Source organism: Aythya ferina (genome assembly GCF_964211825.1).
Source record: "Aythya ferina genome assembly, chromosome: 1".
NCBI lineage: Eukaryota > Metazoa > Chordata > Aves > Anseriformes > Anatidae > Aythya > Aythya ferina.
The window spans coordinates 62,673,463-62,698,407 of record NC_140296.1 but is presented as its reverse complement, the minus strand read 5'-3'; the positions used below and the strand labels follow the sequence as shown (position 1 = coordinate 62,698,407).

Here is a 24,945-nt window from a genome sequence, read left to right as displayed (position 1 = left end):
TATCCTTTGAAGTATTATCCATAAGCACATGGGGTCAGAGGTGTGATGAGAGTAGTAAGCTCAAAACAGTGGCTATGCCAATTTATTCTTCTCTGCTAAAAATAGTGATCTCCATCCTCAGAATGAAACAAAGTGTACAAACACACACGCCTGCACACATACACATACCTACACAGCCCCCAAACACACTCATAGTGTGTAGTGTATGTGTCTGTCAGAGAGACTTGAACAGGAATTGCTATAGTTAGTGGATTGGAGACAGGAGTGGGTACAGAGAGGCGTGTACTGCTGCTACAATCTGCATGAAAGGCAGGAGTTCGTGTATTTGTGGACATATGTGCGTGTGGGTGTGCATATACTTACACCCTACCACTCACAATGTGTTCATTCAGTGCCTGTGCACTGATTTGGAATGACAGTACTGAACTGAAAGGGAATCTCATCTTCGCTGTAGCTTTCAGCAGATTTTATTTAATACTTTTTCACAGGGAATAAGGGATTCTTTGAATCATACACATGGAACTTGTTGTCTCCACAGAACTATTTCTATAGATTCATCAGCTGTTGTCCCCTACAAACACAGCAGTTTAACTGTGTGTCATCTGCTAAATTTAAATGTCAAATGGAGAAAAAAAAAAAGTATGTAATAAATTCAGTTGTATGCTCAGTGAAACACCATCTCTAATCTGTTCTTCTTTCTTCTAGTGTGCTCGCTACGATAATGCCTTTGCTGCAGAAATTCTAATTGACAGAGGAGTAAATGTAAATCATCAAGATGAGGATTTTTGGACATCAATGCATGTAGCCTGTGCATGTGATAATCCAGATATTGTCCTGCTGCTGCTGCTAGTAAGTAAAGCAATCCAATGCATTGTGTGCTTGAAAAGGAAACAGAATATAACACCATGCAGTCTGAAACTGCTGTGTAAATGCAGTATATTACTAATCATGTCAGTGAAAGCATATATTTTGTGTTGTGTTCTTGACATTATTTTGGTGATCAGGATTTTTAGGTGGTGTATAGCAAGGCCTATATTTTCATGTTTTTAACAAGAATTCATTATGAATGTCATGTCAAGTCTTCCCTATCTCCTCCCTCTAGTCAGGAGCTTATATCTCTGATAAGCACTCAGTCCCAAATGGGATATTCAGATAATTTCTTTTCTCTTCTCCTTGTCACTTTCTGTTAAGGGCTGAGTTGGCAGACAATCTTATCAAAAACTCCTTCTTAAAAGCAAATATCCACTCAATTACACTCAGTATTCATAAAGAACTGTTTGTGGACATGGTCAAAAAGAGGCCAATTTCATATTTATCTAAACAACTTTGACTTTTTGAAGCAGAGTATACCAAATGTAGTAATAGATATGACATTCAGCCTTTGTAGAAAACAGCTTTGTTCTTGTTGTGCTTCCATTCCTAGGATTGCAGCCTTTAGTTTGACTTCAGGATATTAATGCAGCTGTTTGTCCTGGTTCATTTTATATTGCCCTTTAAAGCAGTAATGCTTAATTCACAGTCTGACTTAGTTTTCTAATCTATCTGCATAATTTTAAAATTTGTATGTTCTTAATAGGTCACTGCAATTAGATCAGCATTTCTTAGTATACTCATAATGGTATTTCAATGTTACAGGTAAAGTTAAATGAGAAATGTTTTTGAAAGACTGTATACTTGATAATAGCTTTCATGGAATCACTTTGGGCGCTTGTCTAGTCGAACCCTCCTGCTCAGAGGAGGGCCAGCTACAGCAGCTTGCCCAGGACAAGTAAGACACCAATCTAGGCAACTCACTCCTGTGTTTGACCATCTGCACAGAAAAACAAACAAACAAAACAAAAACCACATTTTTTCTTAGGTTTAAACAGAATTTCCTGTATTTTGGTTTGTGTCTATTACCTCTTGTCCTTTTAATAAGCACCAATGAGAATCCAATGGCTCCATCTTCTCTACCTTCCCCTCGAGTTTTTTTACATACTGGTAATATCCCCGAGTCTTCTCTTCTCAAGAGTGGAGAGTCCAAGTTTCCTCAGCTTCTCCTTGTGTGATAGATGCTCCAGTCCCTTCATCATCTTTGTGACCTTTTGCAGGACTAACTCCAGTTATGTCCATGACTTTCACGTACTGGGAAGTCTGCAATCGGTACCTCACCAGTTCTGAGCTTTCACCAGTGCCTTGACCTGCTGGCAGTGCTGTTCAGGAAATCTTTGGTCCTCTTTGCCACAAAGAAGGAAATTGAGCTGCTGGAATATATTCAGAGAAGAGTAACAAAACTAGTGAAAGGACTAGAAAACAAGACATATGAGGAACAACTGAGGGAACTAAAGTTTAGTCTAGAGAAGAGGAGGTTGAGGAGAGACCTCATTGCTCTCTACAACTACCTGAAAGGAAGCTGCAGCGAGGAGGGTCTTGGTCTTTCTTAGGTTGCAAGTGATAGGACTTGAGGCAGTGGCTTCAAGTTGCTCCAGGGTAAGTTTAGATTGGATGTCAGGAAGAATTTCTTCATTAAAAGGGTGGTTAAGCATTGGAACAGGCAGCCCAGGGAGGCAGCCCAGGGAGGAGTCTCCATCCCTGGAGGTATTTAAGAGACATATGGATGTGGTGCTTAAGGACATGGTAATGTGTGGACTTGTAGTGTTAGGTGAATGATTAGACTTGACGATCTTAAAGAACTTTTCTGACCTAAATGATTCTGTTACTCTACAGTCAGTATGTGAAGTAGCAACCACTGAGATTAATCTGGTAATTTACACCTTAAGGCTATTGTTTCAGGCTGTCTTGGCTACATTTGATTTCTTTCTGAAATGCAGTTTTTCTTCCTTCTAGCACTTATGCTTCATTTTACAGAACACGGTAAGTCATACCCTGTACAAAATTAGCAAATAAATGAAAAATAAAATATTGTATTCAGTTCAGAATTAGTAATGCCTTCCCTCCTTTCATCTCAGTTCAGAATTCCTAAGTTTCAACCTTTATTTGAAATCAGAACAGGTAACCCTTGAAAGTTTTCCTTTACAGACTCTTGTTCAATCACACCAAATTGGAAAGAATTTCTGAATGTAAAGATTCTTCTGCAGAAATAATGTTGTGTCCCACATGAACATGTGTTGTGTTTTTAAAGTACTCTGACAACTTTCATGAAAGATTTTTTTTTGGTGTTTGTGGAGTATAGTGTATACTATTCAATTAGAGTGCCATCACGAGTAAACAGTCTTCAGTAGTCTTTAGTAGTAGAGAGGATAATCTTTTGACTTTGTTCAGGATGGTGAATTACATTAATATGATTTTGAGTTAATGACTGCTTACTTTAATGTAATGACATTTATCTGATGAAAGTATTGTAGCTACTACCTGCCCTTTTGGCTTCACCAAAATGACCTGGGCTTCACCAAAACCTTTGTTTTGAACCTGAAATTACTTTTACACTGTCCTGTGCTTCTTTTTTCCAATCTGTAAATTTGGTTTTAGCATTGATCTGCACCAGATCTTCTCTGGTAGACTCTTAGGATTCTGATGGCCTCTGAGGCTGCACCTGCTCTAGGAAACTGACAGGTGTCCATGACCATTCCTGGACCATGATCATCTGTAGTAGTAAAGTGTTAGAATGGCCTCTGGTATGAATTTGGCATGTGCCATTTAACTTCCTTCCAAACAACTCCCCAGCACAGTTTTGAAGCTGGAAAGTCCCAGGGTCCAGTTTGTATCCAGCAGTCATGATGTAGAGAGGCTAAGAGACTTTATTGCTCTAAACATAGTCCATTCGCTGCCAGCTGGCTTCAATGCCTGGAGTTTTCTCAGGTGCATGTGATTCAATGGTAGAGATACAGTTTTTTTCATACTTGGTCTCTTTGGAATGTCCACTTTCTCAGCTTTTCTATTACAATTGTAATTAGGTGCAGTAAATGTACAAGTATCATGTATAAATCTGACTTTCTGCTCTTAATGCTTAAAATTGTATTGCTTATCTAACTGCAGCTATCAAATAAATGTAGGTTTGGTAGGAATAGCTCATTCTAAACATTGTAACTACTCTTGGCAAATAAGAAATGCAATTTCCACAAGAGGATATTTTATCTTTTGTATTGCCTTGATCTGTTCTATGTACATACTTTTGAAGCCTGTGTTACCTTGAATTCTGTGTGTACTCCTAAATGTATAAGTTGATTAGAATGGAGAAGCTTGTCCATAACAACTCTTGTATTGCTATATGGGTAATTTTCAGAAATACCGGATACTATGCTGTTGTTGACATTAACAGGATCAGTTGTGCTGGATGTCTCTAAAAATTTCCCCTGCCTTTTTTTCTGCAAGCCCAGTCTAATAAAAAACAATTAAGTATTTCTATACAGGGTTATATCCAAAATTATTTTTCAGCCTCCATCATTTGAATGTTGTTTGATTTAGTCCCTGTTTATTACAAGCTGTCTTCTGAAGGTTCAGAATATCTTCTGATAACTTGGAATAAATAGGACATCTTATATCTTAAGGTTTCAGTAAGCAGAGTTACATCCATATGGATTTTTACATTTACTATTGGAATTTTCTATATTATTTGCAATAACTGCTAATGAATTTGCCCACCTTCTAGGTGGACAACACTTTCTAAGGCAAAATTTCCTTGACCATGTAAATAATAACTTTATACTCTTTGCTCAGGGATGGGAATAATAAATGGAGTACTATGGCAGAGAAAGAGAATTATTCTTAGGTAAGCAGTAGTTTTTGAACCGTGACATTAATGCTGTCTTTAATAATATTTGACAAAGTGAAAATGGAAATTGGGGTTGGAGGGAAGTATTTTTCACAACCCTGAACTGTCTTTGTGTGAGCATTTGATATTAGAAATTACTTTGCCTTGAGGTTGCGGTGTTTCATGGGCCATGTCTAATGTGTAGCATGAGCCTGGATAATGCTAATATGAGCCACAGGCAGCTTCTATTATGCCACAAATTTTAGCTGGAAGAATAAATAATACTTCATGTGCCCTCATGAATTACTTTCAGATAAATATTTCTTCTGGATTGACTTTATAACCTGGACAATGCTATATTATCTGTTTTAAAGATGTGAACTAAAATATAACATCATGGTCCTTAAATGGAGACCTGTGCAAATTCTAATTCCTGCCAAACTGTCATACTGACCAGTGGAGGTTTCCTCACAGAGGGTTTCAAAATGTTTCTCAAAGGGAAAATAGAAAAAAATGAACATGGAGTATATATAGATTGCAGAAGGCCATCAATGAAGACTTAATTAAGCATCCCCATTTTGTGATTATATCCCACTTTCATGATTCATGTCTTCACGTACCCTGGCTCAGCCAGGATAGTGACGTATCTATCATCAGTTTAGCTGTGGTAACTCACTGTTTCTGTCCAAAGACAAAGCTCCTTAGCTGAAATGTCTTTCCCTGAAAGCTAGGAGGGGCTGTAGGTGTTTGTAATGCCATCATCTGCTGTCATTTCCTACTGGATCCTTACTGAGATTGTGGCATGTTTGGGGAATACATGCAGATGAAATGCTTGAAGCAATTTCTTTCCTCCCCAACATTTACCCAAGGTGGTTTAGCTTTCTGGGGAACGTATTTATGTCTTCTCCATTTTGTAGCTGTCAGCAAGGGAGGACACTGGGCAGTTCAGAAAGGAAATATATCCTAGTCTGCTAAATAGTCAGCCACTGAAGAACTTGCCCCGGGGCAGCTGCTAGCACACAAGGATCAAAGGTAATCCGGAGAGGTCTGGTTGCCATACATGCAAATGAGGTGGTAAAGGTCAGACTCATCAATCCTTGCATGGCAGCATCAGGGTTGGGGGTTTCCCTTGGGGTAGGGGACTGTTTCTGTGGATGTTGTAATGCAGGAGGCTTCCCTAGCAGGTTGAGGAGAGTGCTGAAGGGACTTCCATTTAAGAACAAAGATGCATAGGTTTACGTACATTTGTGCTCAAACGAGGTCTCCAAAAGAGCATGAAAAGCAACCAGATGGTATTAGAAGCGTCTGCTCTGTCTTGCCATGCTGCCTTTTGAATGCTCAGGTTGGGACATGCTGACAGCAGTTCTGTCCGGTTGGGGTGTGTTCCTTTTCCATCATCTCAGGATGCATTGCAACGCTGTGTTTTGCATTAATTTTTGGTACCAGTGTTTGTATTGAATTGAAATACTAGCTAAGATTTGCCATTTAATATTCAAAGAGTTACAGAATGCCTAGACACTGGTACTTGGATAGTGTGTGTGCATTGCTAGATGGAGGAAGGTATTTAGTCCACTCTGTAAATGGCTCTAAATTTACACTGATATCCCTTGCTTGCAGTGTAATTATTCCTCCACATCACATACTTTCTAGCTCCACATATTTGTTTGACACTTAAAAGCAGTTAAAACTTCATTTGTGTACTATTCAAATTTTCACCTTACATAGTAGCATTAATACTGCTGCAATTCAGTAGATTAACCTTAGCTACTCAAACAGTAGGGAATAAAAATATCACTGTGTAGAACTGTTTTTTTTTTTTTTTTTTTCTTTTCCTCATTTTCATTTTCTTCATCTTCATTTTTCTTCAGCCTGACAGTATTTTTAATTATTATGAATTCTGTGCTCTAAGAATCAGCCCTGGATCATTAAAAAGGCAAAGGAGGTCAAGTTGTTCAGAGGCCCCACTTCCTCCACTGTATTCCCTGCCAGAAAGCATTTGAAAATTAAATGAAAAAATATAATGGATCAAATTCTGTTTTGTGCCTGTGCAATTCTATGATTATTTTTTTTATTTGGATCCTGACCCACTCTTTTCTCTCTGCTTTTGAAACATGGTGTTTAGGTCCTTATTAAAAGGTTCACAGTCAAGTTGAGCTCCTATGTTTAGTTCCTTTTGTGAGACAAAGTATGTCTGTGTTATGAACTGTAAGTATATTTATGACTTACTGCTACATTTTAATTTCAGAGCATGTCATGGATAATTAATCATTTAGCTGTACTGTTGGACTCACACATAACATTGGTAGTTATGACTATTTTTTTCAGTACTTCTTTGGTATTATTTTATTTGTGGAGGGTGTCTTTTCCTTTCTCTCTTCCCCATTCCTAAATAGTCATGGAATTGTTTTACATTGACTGACCTAAAGTTAAGAGCAGCAGAAAAAACAAACCAAAAAACAAAACAAAACCAAACAAACAGAGCAGGTGAGAATTCATTTTTATAGTGCAATTTACTTTATTTTACTATCATCAGGAGTCACCTTTTAGTGGGCAACATGAATGTAATATTTTTCACCCTCTAATGCAGATCTTGTCAAATGACACTAGGAAGGTGAAGACAGTATTCTAGTGTTTGTACAGTGCTTTGTACAGTGGAGATTTATTCTTTCTTTGACCTGAAGGCATTACTGCAATAAACATGGCAGTTAATTAACTAGAATGGCAAAAAGCGATACTACATCCTCAGGAATTTTTACATATAGATAAAGGAAAATTGGGGAGTAGAAATACATTCTTAATATATCCTTTTTACAGACGTTGCTAGGAAAAGCAGATCTAAGTGCTGCCTGCCAGCCAATTAAATGTCTTTCTTCACGTGCTTTTTGGAAAATAGAGCCAAAGCACAAAATTCAATTCAGGCACAGAAAGCTACAAATGCAGTTTATAAACCACAAAAAACGAGGCTGAATATTTTTGTCTGTCTCTCCTTCTCAAGAACTTAGGAAAATCTGTGTTCAGCAGCATGAAAAAGGGAGTTATACTTGAATCATGAAGTCACCAACAGTAGATGAACAAGTGTTGGGGTATTTGAATTGTATAATGCTATCCAGTTTATGCAGTCATTTGAAAGCATTATTCAGTAGTTTGCATTGTGATTTCAACTACAGACTTGAATTTATTTATTTATTTTTAATAAGCTACATAGCTCTCTCTTATACTTTTTAGCAGTGTCTGTTCCTGCTTTGGCTTCTTCTAGACTAGCCTATTGCTCAAACTGTAGGTCTATGACGTACTCCTTCAACTACTTCACTGTATTTTTTAGCATCTCTGTGTTACCTAGTAGGTTGTCTTCCTTTGTCCTCGTTTTCATGGGTTCTCAAATTTCTGCCAGAGATTCTGAGAAGTATTTTGGTGCACAGATAGTGTTCCCAGGAGGTGCTGGGTCTTCTAGGCCACCAGAAAACAAAACAAACAGTAGAGTATGTGGAGTGTGGAGCTTGTTAGGGAAGAGGTGGGATGGAAGGTGTTCACAGTTTCTGTCTCATCACAAGGAGCCAAGGTACTAGAAAGGCAGTATTTAAGGCCCTGCAAGGGTAGATAGTGCTTTCTGCTTCCTTGGCTTGTGCTTGAGGTGTGCCATGCCTTACAGGCCATGCATGGAAACATCTAGTGATGTTGTTTATTAGAGGTGGATGGAAGCTGTTTTTATCATCCTTAAGAGTGGTGCTAAGCAAAAGTCTGTCTGTGGGAGCAGTAGAGCTGTGTTTGTATTCTTGTGGCCTGCAAAGGGTATGAAGTCATCTGGGAAAGATAAGATTCTCCACACTCGCTTGTTTGTCCTCATCTTAATGTGACAAGAAGGAATTTAAATGTGTAACTTGTAAATTGTTGATTTTACTTCTTAATCTTCTCACTTGTCAGAGTTCTGAGCTATTTGGATTTTCAGTGCAATTTAGGCAATCAGTAGAATAAACCTATTATGGAAATTTAGCTTTCTCTATATTGAAAATTAATGATTCTACAAAAGGATCATTATGTCGTGCATAAAGGAAAGAATACAGAGGAAGCTACAGAGGATGTGCCATTAAACAGAATGTGATTATACAAGTTCAAACTCGGCCACTTGAACAATTCAGTTCTTACAAAACATACAGTAAAGTAAGTACTATGTAAAATTTTATAGTTCTCATCCCAAAGCCCCCTAAGTGCAGTGGGCTATTGAAGATAGCAGGGCACCATCCTCTGAATATTTTTCTGGGTATACTTGAATGACATCTATCAAAGTGCCATGGACTGCCCTGACACTGTTCATTGTGTCAGGTTAGACAGGATTCTGCTTTTGTAAGGGGCTTTTGGAAACTTATTTAAATGCTTTCCACCACTGCTGCCACACTTTGGCTGACAGAATTAGAAATGAGTATATTCAATTACTCAAATCCGACTCCCGTACTAGTAGTCCTAGATGAATGTTTTAAATTTGATTGCGTCTTCATGTATGCAATTTATTGGTTATTTCATCCTTTCCTTTTTTAACCCTGACTTTCTTGATAGACCTTTTAATATGTTCTGTAGGATGCTTTCTTTTGCTTTTAATTTAAAAACCCTTTTATATGTAGCTCTTGCCAAATCAGATATGGGTCTACTGGAAAAGAAATACAGGAGAAAAGTTACTGGTGGGAGTAGGAAGGAAGTCTTATGGACTACAACTCTCTTTTCCTCATTCCCATGCAGTTGGTATGGCATGTATCTCAAGGCATTTAATCAGAGAGCAGTTGCATAGTTATTTTGCCCTTGTTCTTTGCAGCTGCATCAGACTGTTTTAGCAAGCAGAGACGAATGATGACAATGTCATTAGCTTTAGAACTTAATGAAAGATTTTTATCTTTCATAGTTTCAGAAACAATTAAAGCAGAATAAACAATTGCTTCCTCAAAAGAAAGTAATTCTGCCCTCCCACTCAGTCGTGCTCAATATTATTTCTCCTTTGTGTCAATATAAGAAGGAAATGTAATGAAGGCACAATGAGCAGTGGAGTTGGGAGTGAAACTGTGGATACTAGTTTAAAGTATAACATGGCCTAAAAGAAAATGATTTTCTCGGTTTCTAGAGACAGTTATCAATATCTAGCGGTTGTAAAAAGCTTTAAATGCATTTATATATATATATATATATAAAAGCTGTGAGTATCTATCTAAATATTTCCTCGCTTGCAGTCTGCAGAGGCTAGCAAATGTGCGATGAGTGTGGGAGGGACCTTCTAGAAAGCGTGTACTACTGACTTACTGCCTTTAATCGTTGCTGACAGAGAAGTAAAAGCTGATTGAGCTAGGATAGAACTAATCTAGGCAAAGGCTATTAATGAGCCGCTGAACACCAGATGGCAACACTCAGGGGAAGCTGTAGCTTCTCCTTTAAGACTGAGAAAAAGGGATGAAGGTAGCTAGTGATGCAGCACTAAAGGTGGTCCAAGGAGAGAAAAGAACAGGAAACCAAATGGATACAGAGGCTTTGGAAAGCATTTTGTCCTTGAGTGTTATCTTGGGAGGTATTTATGTAAGAAAGACTGCTTGGTGGAGTGAATTCATCAAAGAGGGAATCCAAGGCTTATCACAGAGAGATATGAAGATATTGTAGAAGAGAAGTGAAAAACAAACAAACAAACAAACAACACCAAACAGATAAAGAAAATACTTCCATAGGTCCGTCAACATGAAAACATGGAGACTGACCAAGAAAGGTGCTAAACAAGGGATATGAGTATATTGTAACATGATCATAAGGAAAGGATGAAAGAAGTGACCAGCTGCTGCTGAAGATGTAGATTTTAGGAAAAGATTTTCTTAGAACTACTTAAAAGATGTGATGTCAAGAAAGAATAAAAGCATCTCATCAGAAGAGAGGAATAAGTGATGGAGATAGCTCTAGTAAAAGAATAAGGATAATGTGATGAGAGAAGAAAAGCATCATTCCAATGCTTTGGAATGGAATCAATGGAATCAAATGGAATGTTCCATTGACAGAAGAAATAACCAATGACTAATGTACATGATCAATGACTAATGTACATTGGTACTAACCATTGTACTATAACCTGCAGTTTATAGTACAAAGAATGCTAAAGCAAGTCGTAAGTTAAAGTCTTATTCCACAGGAAGGAGTCACAGAAATTAAAACCTGTGCTCAGAGATTAGACATGTTTTTATGTCTGAAGAGTCTGTAAATGCTTATTGGATGGCTAGAAATCACCAAGAAATCTGTGGACAACAGTTAGAGAATTGAATGGTTCTGGCTGAGAGGTCACAGTTAAAAGTATTGCTTGCTAGCAGAAACATCACGAATGATAGGAACTGGCTGACAGTAACACTACTTAACACTGATTATTGATGATACAGAACATAGCACAGTTAAAAGAAGATGGCAGAACTTCTTATCTTACCTAGACAAACAACTTATTTATCTTTTAAAAGAGGGAAAAAGCATGAAGAATAAGCAAGGATTTATTTGCCAGTAAAAATTTACAAGTTAAAATTAGAAGTTGCTGGCCTAGACTGGGGTCTGGCTATTCTTTAATGCATTTGGGGCTGGGAATAAGGGATCAGTCTAACAGGAGACATGTTTTTAAGCAAAAATGGAAAAAACCTCTCCCCACCTCCAGGTGTTGGCAGAAAGTACCTGGATTTTGATTTTGGCAAATGTTGGGAGTGGAGGGGAGAGTGGACTTAAAACAGTGCTAGTACCAAGCAGATATGTGTAGTTTGCAGTTCTTAGCATCAGAGTGTTTCCAGAAAATAAAAAATCTTGGAGGTAAAAGAGAGCCTAGAGACTGAAGATGATCTTGAGGAAAACACAACAATATGCACAAATTGCTCCTCATATCATGAAAAATAACACCCCCATTTTGGGTTGGAGTACATCAGGACAAGTATGCCAAGATGTGGACTACATACACAAAGATGGGGAATTTTGGATCAGCTTCACTGAAATTCTCTTGGTCCCCAAACAAAGGGTATGAAGGAATGACAAGATAATGAAAATCAACATCTGGCTTTTGATCTTCAGTGAACATAGACTTGTGCTATGGAAAAGATGATCTGGGAATGTTCAATCACTGGGAGATATTTGTGGGAGGTGAGATTTATTGCTTATGCCAGGTGGCCTCTGCTTGAATCAGTGACACGATTACCCTGTTAGTGGTTCTTATGAAATAGCTAGGGAATATGAGGAAAACTGTTATTTAAATTAGAGAATGGAAAAACTGCCTGGTAGTTGAGAACTTGGTAGCAACAAGACCAGCTTTTTGCTACCAAGCCTAGCTTTTGAGAGAGAAACTATGGGGCTGGGAGTTCCTGAGATTTCTTTAGGATTGGTTGTACAATGTTATTTTATTTAAGGCTTTTGGTGATAACTTTGAAAGGAAAAATACAAGTATGATAATGAAATCTACAAGACAAAGATGCAATGCCTTGTCAGAGTAGATGAGGATTAGAAAGTCATGCTGAAAGAATAGGATATCTTTGAAAGCTTCAGTAATAAAAGTAAGGGTGAAATGTACAAAATACAAGGTCATGTTCTGAGTAGCAGGCACTTCTGAAATACACTTGGGAATCATCAACTGGAAACAGCAAGGAAAGAGAAAGATCTTAGAGCTTTAGTCAATTGCAAGGTGATTATAAATTACAAATATGTAGCTTCCAATAGGGAAAAGAGATTCCTGGATCTGTCAAAATGAAGATGTTTCCAGTAGAGAGGGGAATGCATTATTGCATTGCACAACGAATGGCAGCCCACAGTTAACTATGTACAGCCATATTCAAGAATGGTAAATTGTACCATGGAAAACTGCAAAGATAAACAGGGAATTAGAAAGGCTATCTTATGGGAAGAGGCTAAAAATAACCGATTTGTTTAACAAGCAAATAAACAAGAGCAACAAAGACTGAGACAGAGAGGTTGTGAAAACTTGCTGTAAATATATCAGGATGGGGGTGGGGTGGGGGTGGGGGGTAAAAAGAGCTATTGAAGCCTGAGGTTACTGCTGGCATGAAAGCAAATGATTTTAAAATGTCCACAAATTAATATAAAATGAAAATTAACTGTTTTGAATGTTAAACCAGGACAGAAACTTAGGTGAGAAAACAGCATTACATGCAGGAATAATAAGGAAGAAACAAACAAACAAACCTAATTGCTCTAAAAACAATCTTAAAGTTGTGAATGAGATTATATGTTATGTTTTTACCTGCAGTAGGGAAGTAGTGCCTCAGGAGATCCATTCTAGTATTACATTCCCACATGACATCTGTTCAGAGGGCTGTGTAGATATAATTATGCTGGTTGTGTGCTTAAAATAATAATGTAACATGTGGAGGATATTAAAAACTATACTTGTGCAAACGACAGCAAATAAAGTTTTGTGGTAGATATTTGATGACTTAGATTGTGGCTGAATTTCTAGGGCATGAGAAGAGGCAGGAGAAGAGTTCACGGAAAAAGCTCAGAAACTGTTTTCAAATACTTGGAGAGAAAATGCATAACAGGCAAAAAAAATAGAAGAAAAGAAACCTGAAGGTCACAAAAGGTCAGATGCATTGTTACTGATAGTAAGCTGAGAATGATATTTATATCTGTAATTAATTGTTTGCCTCGGCAGTATTTGTAAGAGAAACTGCAGTGCAGACTGGTTCATAAACCCAAATATTGTCCCAGTGGGGGTATGAAAAAGCAGACATATGAGAAATATGCCAGTGAAGGCACTTGATTAATCAGAGAAATGATTAAAGCAAGAGTCACAAAGAAAAAAGTGTATTAGGACAATCTTTTGTGACATTTGTTTGAAATTATTTAACAGTTCCTGTTGTGTTCCTCATTCCTACTGATTTCCAGGTTTTGCCAGAAGGTGTGTAATATTTGGAAATGGAAAAAAATAAATAAATTTGTAAGGTCTAGTGCAGTGGTCTTCAAAGTGGGGTGCCTATATTGATACAATGATGTGTAGGAAGAAAATATTAGAACTTCCACTTATATTTTATTAAAAAAAAAAAAAGAAAAAAAATAAGCTTTACTAATATTTAATATTTATTGATGCTGGCACCCTCATCCTGTCTGTATCTCAGAGGGTCCCATTTCACGTACAATATGCGGGGTGTCCTGGGGGAAGAGTGGGTGCTCCTCAGCGCAGAGGTGTTGACATGATGAGTGATGATGGTACCATCACTTGTTCATTGACTTGCGGTGTGTTGTGCTTTACTGCAGTTTGTGTGTGCCCAGCTAAGTGGATTTAGGGATTATATTATCTATTTTTAACTAAACTAACACTCACAAAATAGTCAAGGGCTTAAAAAGATTCCTGCAAAGAAACCAGGGGTTGAAGCTAATTCTGAGCAAATGAACATGAAAATGGCAGAGCAAACACTTCTACGCCTAGTATGCATGAACTTCATCAGACACATTACGAAGTAGAAACAAAGCTGATCTTATCAGATCTGATCGATGATGTTTAAAGTCATGTTGTACCCAATAGAGCACTTTACAAAATTTCACTGAACTTAATGAGAAATCTTTAAAAGCCTCCAGTGAGGTTTCTTATTTAATAGCGGAAGACAAAAAGCCACGTACCACTGGGGAAACACTTGTTCTTCCTGTTGCAGTAAAAATGGCTGGAGTGGTACAGAGAAAACAACATGGAGACAAATTCTAAAATGCATGCCTTTGTCAGCAGATATTGTTGGAAGACATATAAAAAAAAAAAAAACATGCTGCATGTATTAGAACAAATTATGTAGGTGGTTTGCTATGAAATTTCCTGAAAGTAAATGTCTTTTGACATGCTTCAGCTTATGGTATTTGCCAGATTCTGTTCAATAATGAAATACACAAAGAGCTATTTTCTTTTGGCCCAATAAAATAAAGATGTGCCAGAGGAGATATATTCTCAGCAGTAAATAACTTTAATAAAAATTGTTCTTCTTGCTTGTAAAAGAAGAACAAAACAACCTACTTTCTGTTGGGTTTACATGGCAATGTTTTAGTAGTGGGGAGGCTGCAGGGGTGGCCCCTGTGAGCAGAGCCCAGCAGCTGCCCCATGTTACATCAGAGCCAGCTCCATCTGGCTGCAGAAGGGACCCACTGCTGGCCAGAACCAAGCTATAGGTGATGCTGGTTGGGCCTCTGGAAGAGCAGATCTAAGAAAGGGGAAAAAATCTGCTGGGAAACAGCAGCTGGGAGATAGGAGTGAGAACCAGCCCTGCAGACCCCAAGGTCTGAGCAGAAAGAGGGCAGGAGGTGCCCCAGGTGCCGGAGCTGAAGTTCCCTACAGCCTGTGGGGAGGCCCCTGGTGGAGCAGTTTGCTCCTGACAGATGAATCCCATGGTACGGAGCCGTGTGGGAGCAATTCTTGTAGAGCTGCTGCCTGTGGGCAGCCCCCACAGGCTCAGTTCGGGAAGGACAGCATCCCATGGGAGGGACCCCACGTGGAGCAGGGGCAGAGAGTGACCATGAAGGAGCAGCTGAGATGAAGTGTTAGGGACTAACCGCAGCCCCAATACCCCTGCACCATTCGGGGGGAGGAGGTAGAAGAGGGTGGGTGGGGGGACAAAGTGGTTGTAGTTTGCTTTTAGTTTCTCACTGTCTGTAGGCAATAAATTACATTTCGCTGTACTGCATCTGTTTTGCCTGTGATGGCAATTGATGAGTGATCTCCCTGTCTTTATCTCAACCCAGGAGCTTTTTTTTCATCATATTTTCTCCCCCGTTCCCTTAAGAAGGGGGAGTGAGAGAGCAGTATGATGGAGCTTAGTTGCCCATCAGTGTTAAAGTGCAACCTATACAAACTCTTATATCTGTACACTGAAAATACTTGGAAACAATTTCCTAATCTGTTTATAAATCTTCCAGAGAATGAGTTGCAGTGGCCTTTGAACTCATTCGTTAGCAATAAAAATGCAACATCTTTAATTTATAAACAAATAAATATACATATTTTGGGGCAACATATGCAGGATTTTTTCACTGATAGGAGTGGCACACAGTCAAATAGTTTGGAAGCCACTGGTCTAGTGATTACAGCAGTGGCCTGGGATGTGAAAGACCTAGAATAGTATCGTGCATTGTATGTCTTTACTGTCTAGGACACTACTGTCAACTTAGTGTGAAGGTCATCCATCTGTAAATCTATGCCTCCTCCATCCCTGCAGGAGTAAGAAAAGGTTGCATTTGTCCTTTCATTTAGGCACGCCTGCAGAATATGAAATATTTATATGACAGATAAGACTTCTTCAGTTCCTTCTTTCTGCTACCTTCCTTCAATAATTAATCAGGTTATTCACCCTAATGAGCCAGAAACCGATTTCTAATCTTTGAAATCTCTCACCATCACCCTTCTCCTGAAGCTAAGAAAGAAACTAGCTCACAGAAAATGAATGAACCTTGCAGCATCTCCAAAATTCCAATAAAATGGAACTATAAGAAGGATGTCAGGTGTGATTCCCAGACCAGAGGGATCTGATCAGATACTGTTCTCTGAAAAAAAAAAAAAACATGGAGAGAGGAATATTCCTTCAGGTAAGTTGATACCATGTTACTTATATAGGCAGAGCAATCCTGCAGTGTTCCAAAATAAAAATCCCAAACAACCCATACTCGCAATCTGTCCTTCCTTAAAATCGTGCATGGCTTTTTGTGTGTTTTCCTTTTGGAAATTGGAATGAAACTTCAATACAGCATATTTTGAAATTCATAACTTAGAACGGTTTGGGAGCATGAACCTATGAAAAAAAGAGCACTCAAATGAGTCTTATAAATTCTTGAATTGGTGAGTGAACTGGAAGGGGAAAATGCAGAACTAGTGCAATTTATCAAAAAATCAAGGGCCACTTGTCTTGATATGCCACTCTAAAGACTGATGTGTGAAGTCATTGGAAAGGAAACTGCTGCAGGAAAAACTGGCTTACATATTGAAAGCAGATGGTTTAGGTAAATTACAACAGTGCAGGGTTAGCAGAGGTAATAAATAAGGTGACATGAGGGTCAGTAAAAGCCTCATGTTTGCACATGTTTGTGAAGGGTTGTCATAGAATAGGAAATATGCTATCAAATACTATAACAGCAAAAATACTGACTTTTCAAATTTAGAATAATTGGTGTAGACTATATGAAAAAGTAGGTAATTCAGTTCAGTGCAGAACAGTGTAAATTAATGAGAATGATACACATAATGAAGTGTGGAGTTGAAGATATGAAGTAAAAAACAGTGAAAAGTTGCAGATTTTTTTTTTTTTTTGGTTTTGCTAATGAGCTTGGAAAAGATGTGGCTGCTCTTTGCAAGGATGAAAGCCTAAAAGGATGTTGGAAAATATGTATAAGCTGGAATATGAAACTACAGGAAAAAAATGGCTCTAGAAAATTTCTGAATCACAGCTGCAGCTTCAGCTATGCAAAAATCTAACAAATCAGTTGCTTTTTTTTTTCTTTTTTTCAAATGAATCTCATTGGAAACTATGATATATTGCAAACCAATTAAACATTGTAAATATCATTTTTCCAAAATCTTAAAAAAATGGAAAGTACTTGTTGAATTAAATATTGCAAGATTACTGCATTTCTTGGGAAGAAGGATGTTCACAAAAATTAGGAGACATTGGAAATTGACAAAATGTATTTTAGGGGATGAAGAAGACCAGAGAATCCTTAGGGAATTATTATGGACAAATATTGCAGGGCAAGATGATAAGATGCTAGATGCCTTTAAATTCATTATTGACTGCCAAGATTATACTATATGAACATGGTTAAAAAAATCTGTTAAAACACAGATGGGCTACATAAATTTATGTCTTCAAAAGTATTTGTTTCAAATTTGTATAAAATTCTGACATTTTTCCAATATGTGAATTAACTGATTGACTGTACTTTATGCAAATAAGCCTGGAATCCTATGGCTGCTTAATAAATAAATGACAGCTGTGGTTATGCTTGTGTTGGTAGAAATGGCAGGTATATGTTTTCCTTTTCATATAATCAATGTGAAAATTTGGCATGGGATGTGAATTTCTTCCATGACTGGTTCAGAATACTGCAGTCCCATGAAGCAAGTTATTACTTTTTAGGTGTGGAAGTTTTTGATACATGCTATACTGCTATACTTCATTCACTACAAAGGCACAGGAAAAGTTATAGGGTAGCCTGCTTGTCTGGCAAGTTCTCTAATCACGCTCTGGTATTCTCAGAAGCCAGTTCTTCTGTATGAAGATGACTGGCATACTAAACTGCTTACATACAGTCGGTGTTTTGCACAATGACTTGTTTGTAGAGTGTATAGATTTAATTACTAACCAGCAGGACAGCGTCACCCTGAGTGCAGATTAAGCTGCTATAGAGTCCCTACCCTCTACACTTGGAATATGTTGATGTTATCAGTCAACACAATGAACATCTCATAACAGAAATGCAAATTAACCGGGTTAAATTAGCGTTTTTGTACTCTTAGTTCCTGGCGTGAAATGAATGCATTTATCTTTGCAGAAACTATGCGCTGTACACAGCTATAATTTCTTATGTACTGTTTAATCTCTTGATTTTTATACCAGATGTTTATTTTTTTTTTTTTACTTTATGTGTATGTATGATAATATAGACTTTGTTGTTTTCTTTTCATCAGTAAAATGGTAATATCCAATGTCATGCCTGAAGTAGTGCTATTTATTTTCATGTGCTAGTTGAAGCATATTTCACTTCCACAGATATAAATATGCACACATTTATGTGCAACTATGTAATGTCAGCATGGACTGGAGAATGAAAATCAAAACATTCAGCATCCATATCTTCCAAGTTGTGTAACTCAATTCATATGACAGATGGCATAGATGGGAAAAAGAGGCTAGTTTCCCACGCAGAGGGAGTAAGGAGAAGACCATTTTGTTGGAGAGTTGTTGGAGAGTTTTTGTTGGTTTCAGTTTTACCCCTGGTTAGATTTTCCACTGTTTATGTCATTTAGATTGAGCCTGGAAGCTACCTGGTCCTCAGAACCAGCTTCCAATCTTTAGTGAACCATCAAAACCAGCTTCCTTTCTTTGCTGCTCCATGTGGCTTGTTTGTTCCTACTTCAACAGTGGTAGGTCAGGGTCAGGAATCCTTTGTAACTCTGAGTGAAGCTACTAGACAAATGTTCCCCCGCTGTTTCATTTGGAGTATATATATGTATACTTCCCCATATATTTAGATATGTATGTATGCATACTCATATACACACAACTTAATAGGAAACATCAGTATAAGGTGATGCTTACTGTCTTGTCTCAGAATATTCTGTTTCATTCCAGCTTAGTTTGTGCCCTGTCCTTCACTGTACTACTTGTGGTTGATCGTCAGAGGATGCTTCCTCTCCTTATTCTGCCTGCAATAGAATTGTACCCTCCTAACTGTCCAGTGTTGTACACAAGTGACAGCTCTTGCTAACCACAGGTTCTTTTTATTTCCTAAATATGAGATTGGTTGACCTTGTGCGATTGCAAGCTGTATTAGTGGTTATAAAGTAATTCTTAATTCTAGCTATCCTGTCTGACTTAAAGACTTTTTTGATAGGAAAGTCCAAAGGCTCATGCCTTGCTGTGTGAAGGAGAATTATCTTCCATTTGTTCTAAAAATAAAAGGCAATAATTTCATAAAGTGACCTTTTGTTCCAGTGTTATGAGACAGGGACTGATCATTTTTCAGTGTGTCTGTCATAATTTTTAATTATTACAATTAAATTAAAGTCAAAAATAAATTGTGCTGCTATACTGTTATCAGAGGCATTCAGTGCATGATTCATTTCATTTTTTTCCCCTGTAAGCTCTGCAACTGATGGGTAGTGTGCGAGTCCCATGTGCACAAGCAGATGGGGAAATTTTACTCTTTAGTCATCAATGCTCTTTGAAGATTCCCTTATAATTCTCTTTTCTGGCCAAATAATATGCGGGCTGACAATAACAAGTCAAATACCCATTCTTCTATACTTCAGTCACCCTTTTTGTTGACCTCATTTTGATCCTTTGTCTTAAAAATACAACTGAATGCTGTTCTAGATGAAGAGAACTTTTCTTTGTGCCGTAATATCACAAATACATTTTGCTATCATCTTTTATTGTCACTTCTTTAGTCTACATTGAATTTCAGTAAAAATGCTAAATCACAGTGAGCAAATACATTCTGAGATGTGTTCTCAATTTTGATTTAATTAAAAGAGTTAAAAGTACGTCTTACCTTATTTTTGTGATATTCAAACTGGTCCATCTAACTCATATGTTTATCCCAACTGAACTTTGTTGTTGTTATTATTATTATTATTATTATTATACTAAACCAGGAGAAGCAGCTTCTTCATGCTTTTTGTGCCCTCCAGGTACCTTAATGCCTCATCATTTTGTCTCTTTTCTGAGAAACCCTCACTAAAACTATTCAATAGGTGTTTGGACACAATTTATCTATGGGTGGCCTCATAAATTATTAAATAATACAAAATATTGCTTTCTTTGTGTTATGCTTGGCTTTGGATCCAAGAATCATGGATAGAAGTCTTCACTAACTGCTCTTTATCATCATACTTATTTTAAATGCAAGGCAATTTTTTGGCAGCTGGAATATTGCCTTACGTTACAGTAAGTGCATATCTCAAGAGTAAGATCGTTTCCAGTCATTTCTGTTTGAATAAAATGTATGTGTAGACAATGTATGTGTAGACACTGCAGAACTGGATGTTTAAACTCACAGCTATGTGAGAGCCCTAGTCTTGGACTTGAAAACATTTTACCCGTGGCCCAAACTCATTGATGGAAATTAGTGTCACAAAGATTTCTTGCAGTACAGCTAAGTTAAGGAAACCAGGCCTTATGTAGCTCAGAAATGGAAGCCTTAAATTCCAAGAAATCTTGGTGATGTATGTTAGGAGCCAGAATATGATGAACAACCATGAAAGTCAACTTGCCAGCTAATTAAGATGCAAGTAACTATCTGTATGCTTTTAGAATTAATAGGATGTTCCCAAACCTCATGAAAGTTGTACTGCTGGGGAATGGAAATAGTACATACTTCAGAAATGTACCTTATTTTTTATTTGATAGCTTCTGGGTTAGTAGATTTTAACTTTTCATCTCCTAACTCTATGCTTAGTTGTATTTTACTTTGAAAAATGTTACTGAAAACATAATGCACTTCCACAGTGTTATCAGAAGAGTTCAGTACTGGAACTGAGGTTTCATTTGCCTTTTACAAGCCTTCCAGCTGATGGGCAGAATTTAAGTCCCCATGGTGCACAAACAGATGGGAAAATGTTGGTCTTTAGTTTTCAGTCATCAGTGCTAATTCTTTTATCTTCTGAATGCATTAGTGCAACAGACTATGCCTGTCAAGCAATCTGTAATATGTGCCATGACAGTCTTTTTTTTTTTTAAAAAAAAAAAACTCTACTGAAAATCCTTTCTGTGAAATGACATTGTCTACATTTTATTAGCTTAAGGAAAAATGTGTTATTCATAAATTGATTATCAAAATGGTTGTGGAACTTTGATGGTTTTAAAGTACTATTTTTATTAAAGTGCTTCAACAGCAAATCTGTTTTTAAATATAGCTGACTATTTCTTTAGATGTCACTAATCTTATATGTGTACATCTATATGATGCCTTTTATAAACAGCCGCTACATTGGCACGCTTCTTTATTCTGTTTTAGCTAGTCTTTCACAGAGGTTATGCATGGGATTTTCAGAACACTGTAATTCATATTCTTTATGCACATTGGCATGCATCCATAAATCCTAATTTCTAGATTAAAAAAACAAACAACCAAAAGGTCTGTTTTGACCAGGAGTTAAGATGCATATTCAGATTTTGGTGCTCCTTTCTGCAATGTGGAAACACAGGATTGCTGCGAATTAAAGAATTTTACTTCATGTTTCACTTGTCAGCTGAAATTCTTTTACAAGGATCTTACACAAGGATGGTTGCTGCACAAACATGATTGAATTCCCAACTGTATTTGCATGAAGGTTCCTTGTCTGGTCTATCTTGTAGCTATGAGGGAAAAAAACAGAGTAGCAATGGTATAGCATAGCATTTTATTAATATAAATGCTAATGCTTTAGAAATTATTTAAGTGCTTTGAAAAAAAAAAATCGTCACTGAGTTCTCCACTGCTTTACTTTAGTATATCTTAGTGGAGATAGTCAGTCCCCTGTCTTTGGCTTGTTTTATGTGCCAGGAGAGTGCTTAAAAGATACAGAATTCAGCTTTGGTTATGTAGGCTGTGTTGTCACAGACATAAGGGATTGAGTGTTGTGTTTGTATGATGTGGCATCAGGCACACCGAAACTGAATCCAAGCCTTTACTTGCATTGCAAGTTAACCTTATCCAGGTGTCAGACAACTCCTGCTTCTTGTGAAAGAATAATTTTGGTAATGTGTCAGGCATGGGGTTATAGACGGTGGCAACTTGTACAGAGTTTAAAGCCCTGAAATAGAGTCAGCCTCTTCACATGATCTGCAGGTAGCCATTGACTGAAGGTCAACTGGGCCAGCCCAGTTTACGGAGCTTTGCTCTCTACAGATCTCTACAGAAAGGGAACTGAGAGGTTTTTCCAATTGTGTGAAGGGAGAATTTGCCTGTCATCATGAATATGCCTTAAAGTGCAGCACTACTAGGGAGGAAATCAGCTGAGCAGGAGGATTCGTTCCTTTCATTTTTTCTGGAGCTACACAAGTGCGTGTAGGGCATGCAGGGACCATTTGTTAGGGTATCAAATGACAAGCATGACGGATGCAGCTAGGTCTTTCCAGTTGTTATTTTGATTTGTGATCCATGGGTTTTAATTCTGAATTGCTGAAAGGAGTGTAAGTTCTTTCTCAAATTATTTTGAAAAGAGACACCCTGGAAAGAAAGGAAGAAAATATCTTCAATTTGGAAATCCCTATGCACCACTTGCATATTTTCAATACTTTTAGAAGTTTAGGTTTCAATAAATACAAGTTTACTGAGGGGAAAACAAAACAAAACAAAACAAAAACAAACAACAAACAACACACTATTATTTTGGAAAACTTATGTTTGGGTCTGGTATCCATTGCATTCAGGGTATAGTGGTGTTCAGATGTGGAAGTAAACTACCTGCAAGTACCTTAACTGCCTGAGAGAAGCTATAGTTTATTTGTAACAAATAACTTTGAAAGTCCAGTCATCAGTCTTAGCTTACTGAAAACCCCGCTTAATCACACATCAGTTATGTCCCCTCAGGCTACAGTGGTGGAAATTGCCCTGAAAGGATGAAGAATAGGCTTGTGTTGCTTCTGTACAGCTGAAATTTTAATTTATCTATTTTTATTATTATTATTTTTTTTTGCCCCCACTGAGATATGTAAAAGAAAAGAGCCTGCTAAGATTAGCTGCATAGCAGATACTACTGTTCGGGGAATGATTTTCTATCAGTCCCAATCCTGTCTTCTGTAAAGGAACTATGCTTTTTCTTTTATTTGGGAGGGATCATTAAAGCCAAAGTAGAAGCTAGAGCAGCTTTGAGGCAATTGTGCTGTGTGCTGTAGGCTGTACTGGAACTTAAAGATCTTTATAGATGGCTTATAAAGATTCATGATCTTTCTTCTATTCTCTGTCAAGTCCTGGGGGAGGAGAAAAAACAGTTAAAAAAAAAAAAAAAGTAGAAATAGGTAAGCTAAGGGGTGGGTAGACTCCTACCCCTGAATCTGCTCAGGGGAAAATTATAGCTGACTTTTCATGGGCTTCTTTTTACGGTTTGTTCTGAAACAAGAATCCTTGTTTTACTCTGGAATTGATACAAATTGATTAGCTATGTAGCTGACATCATAACGATGTGCAGTGTCATGTGGAAGGGACTTTAAAAAAGATTTATGTGGAAAAAGTTAAAATGAAAGTGGTAAGATGGCGATCATCATTTTGAGAGATAGTATCTAGATTCTATACCATGTAGTTTCTATACTTTTCTATACCCTAAAAGAGAAAAGTGGTAACTCAGCTTGTGTCTGTCCATTTGCTTCTTATTAAGTAGGTAAACCTGGATTACAACAGGAAACAAGTAGGGCAACTTTCAACAGAGAATCTCTAATTATAATCACTGAAACCTCATTTTTTTTTCTTTTTTTTTTTTTCTTTTTTCTTTTTTTCCAGCTCTTCTTGTAACTAAATTGTTATTTTTGTGAAATAATTTCCTGCCTACAGAAAGTCTGTTCTTGAAATGAGTTGGAAAGAAAACATGCTTTTGAACTGAGAACAGCTGCTCAATCTCATTTACTCTTTTACTTTATTTCGTTGTCTGTGGTTTGCTAACGTGAAGTCTTTTAATTTTTTTGATCCCTGCCTTGAGAACTGTTCCTGTTCTGCTTAGTATTGTGAATTTGTGGAAAGTGAGATCCATTGCTACTGACCTAAAAACAAAGATTGTTTCTGCCTCTGTCTCATTCATGCTTTTTTCCCCCTTTCTTTCTGTTTTATATCCACACATATTCCTCAGGCTTTATTTTGTATCTGATTACCTTCATACAGCCCCATGGTTGTAATCCTGGGTAAAAGAAGCAGTGGCTGGGTCATGACTGAAAATCTCGTATAACATTTTAGAATAAAACAGAGCAGAACAGTTGGAAGAGACCTTCAAAGGTCATCTAGTCCAACTGCCTGACCACTTCAGGGCTAAACAAAAGTTAAGGCATGTTATTGAGGGCATTGTCCAAATGTCTCTTAAACACTGACAGGCGTGGGGCATCAACCACTTCACTAGGCAGTCTGTTGCAGTCTTTGACCACCCTCACAGTAAAGAATTTTTTCCTAATTTATGATATATATGGGACTGTCTATTATACAATTAAACAGAAATTACTTATTTTTTTCTAATACTCAAATAACCTGCATAGAACACAACTCTGGAAGAATAATTTAAAGCCTGCAATAGCACATAGGAGTTTCTGCTTGGATTTCAGTAGATCTATCCAGAAAGTCAGACTTTCTGGATACTGCCTGGCTTCCAGCTAAAATGGATGCTGACTCTGGTTCAGAAAGCAGTTCAAGCATGCTCTCTCAACCAGCTAACAACGCCTGTCAGCCCGTGGATGTATTAGCCCTGGCATCGCAGCTGGGGAGATAAGCAAGAGGAAGTACCTTAAAATTCTGCAGCTAGGTGGAGAGATGTTCTAATACTTCTCAAGTTCTTCAGAAACCTCAGTAAGTGAGGTATCCTCTAAGAATGCCTAAATCGGATTACA

At 37.5% G+C, this 24,945-nt stretch overlaps 1 protein-coding gene across 6 annotated transcripts in view; it reads left to right on the top strand.

The window, feature by feature from the left end:
- MYO16 (myosin XVI) overlaps window positions 1-24,945 on the top strand; it is a 376,631-nt gene that overhangs the window by 117,821 nt on the left and 233,865 nt on the right. For all 6 annotated transcript variants that reach the window (XM_084526026.1, XM_084526029.1, XM_084526030.1 and 3 more), the window contains exon 4: window positions 706-849. In XM_084526026.1, coding sequence (XP_084382152.1) covers window positions 706-849 — 144 coding nt within the window. The remainder of the gene's footprint in view (window positions 1-705; window positions 850-24,945) is intronic.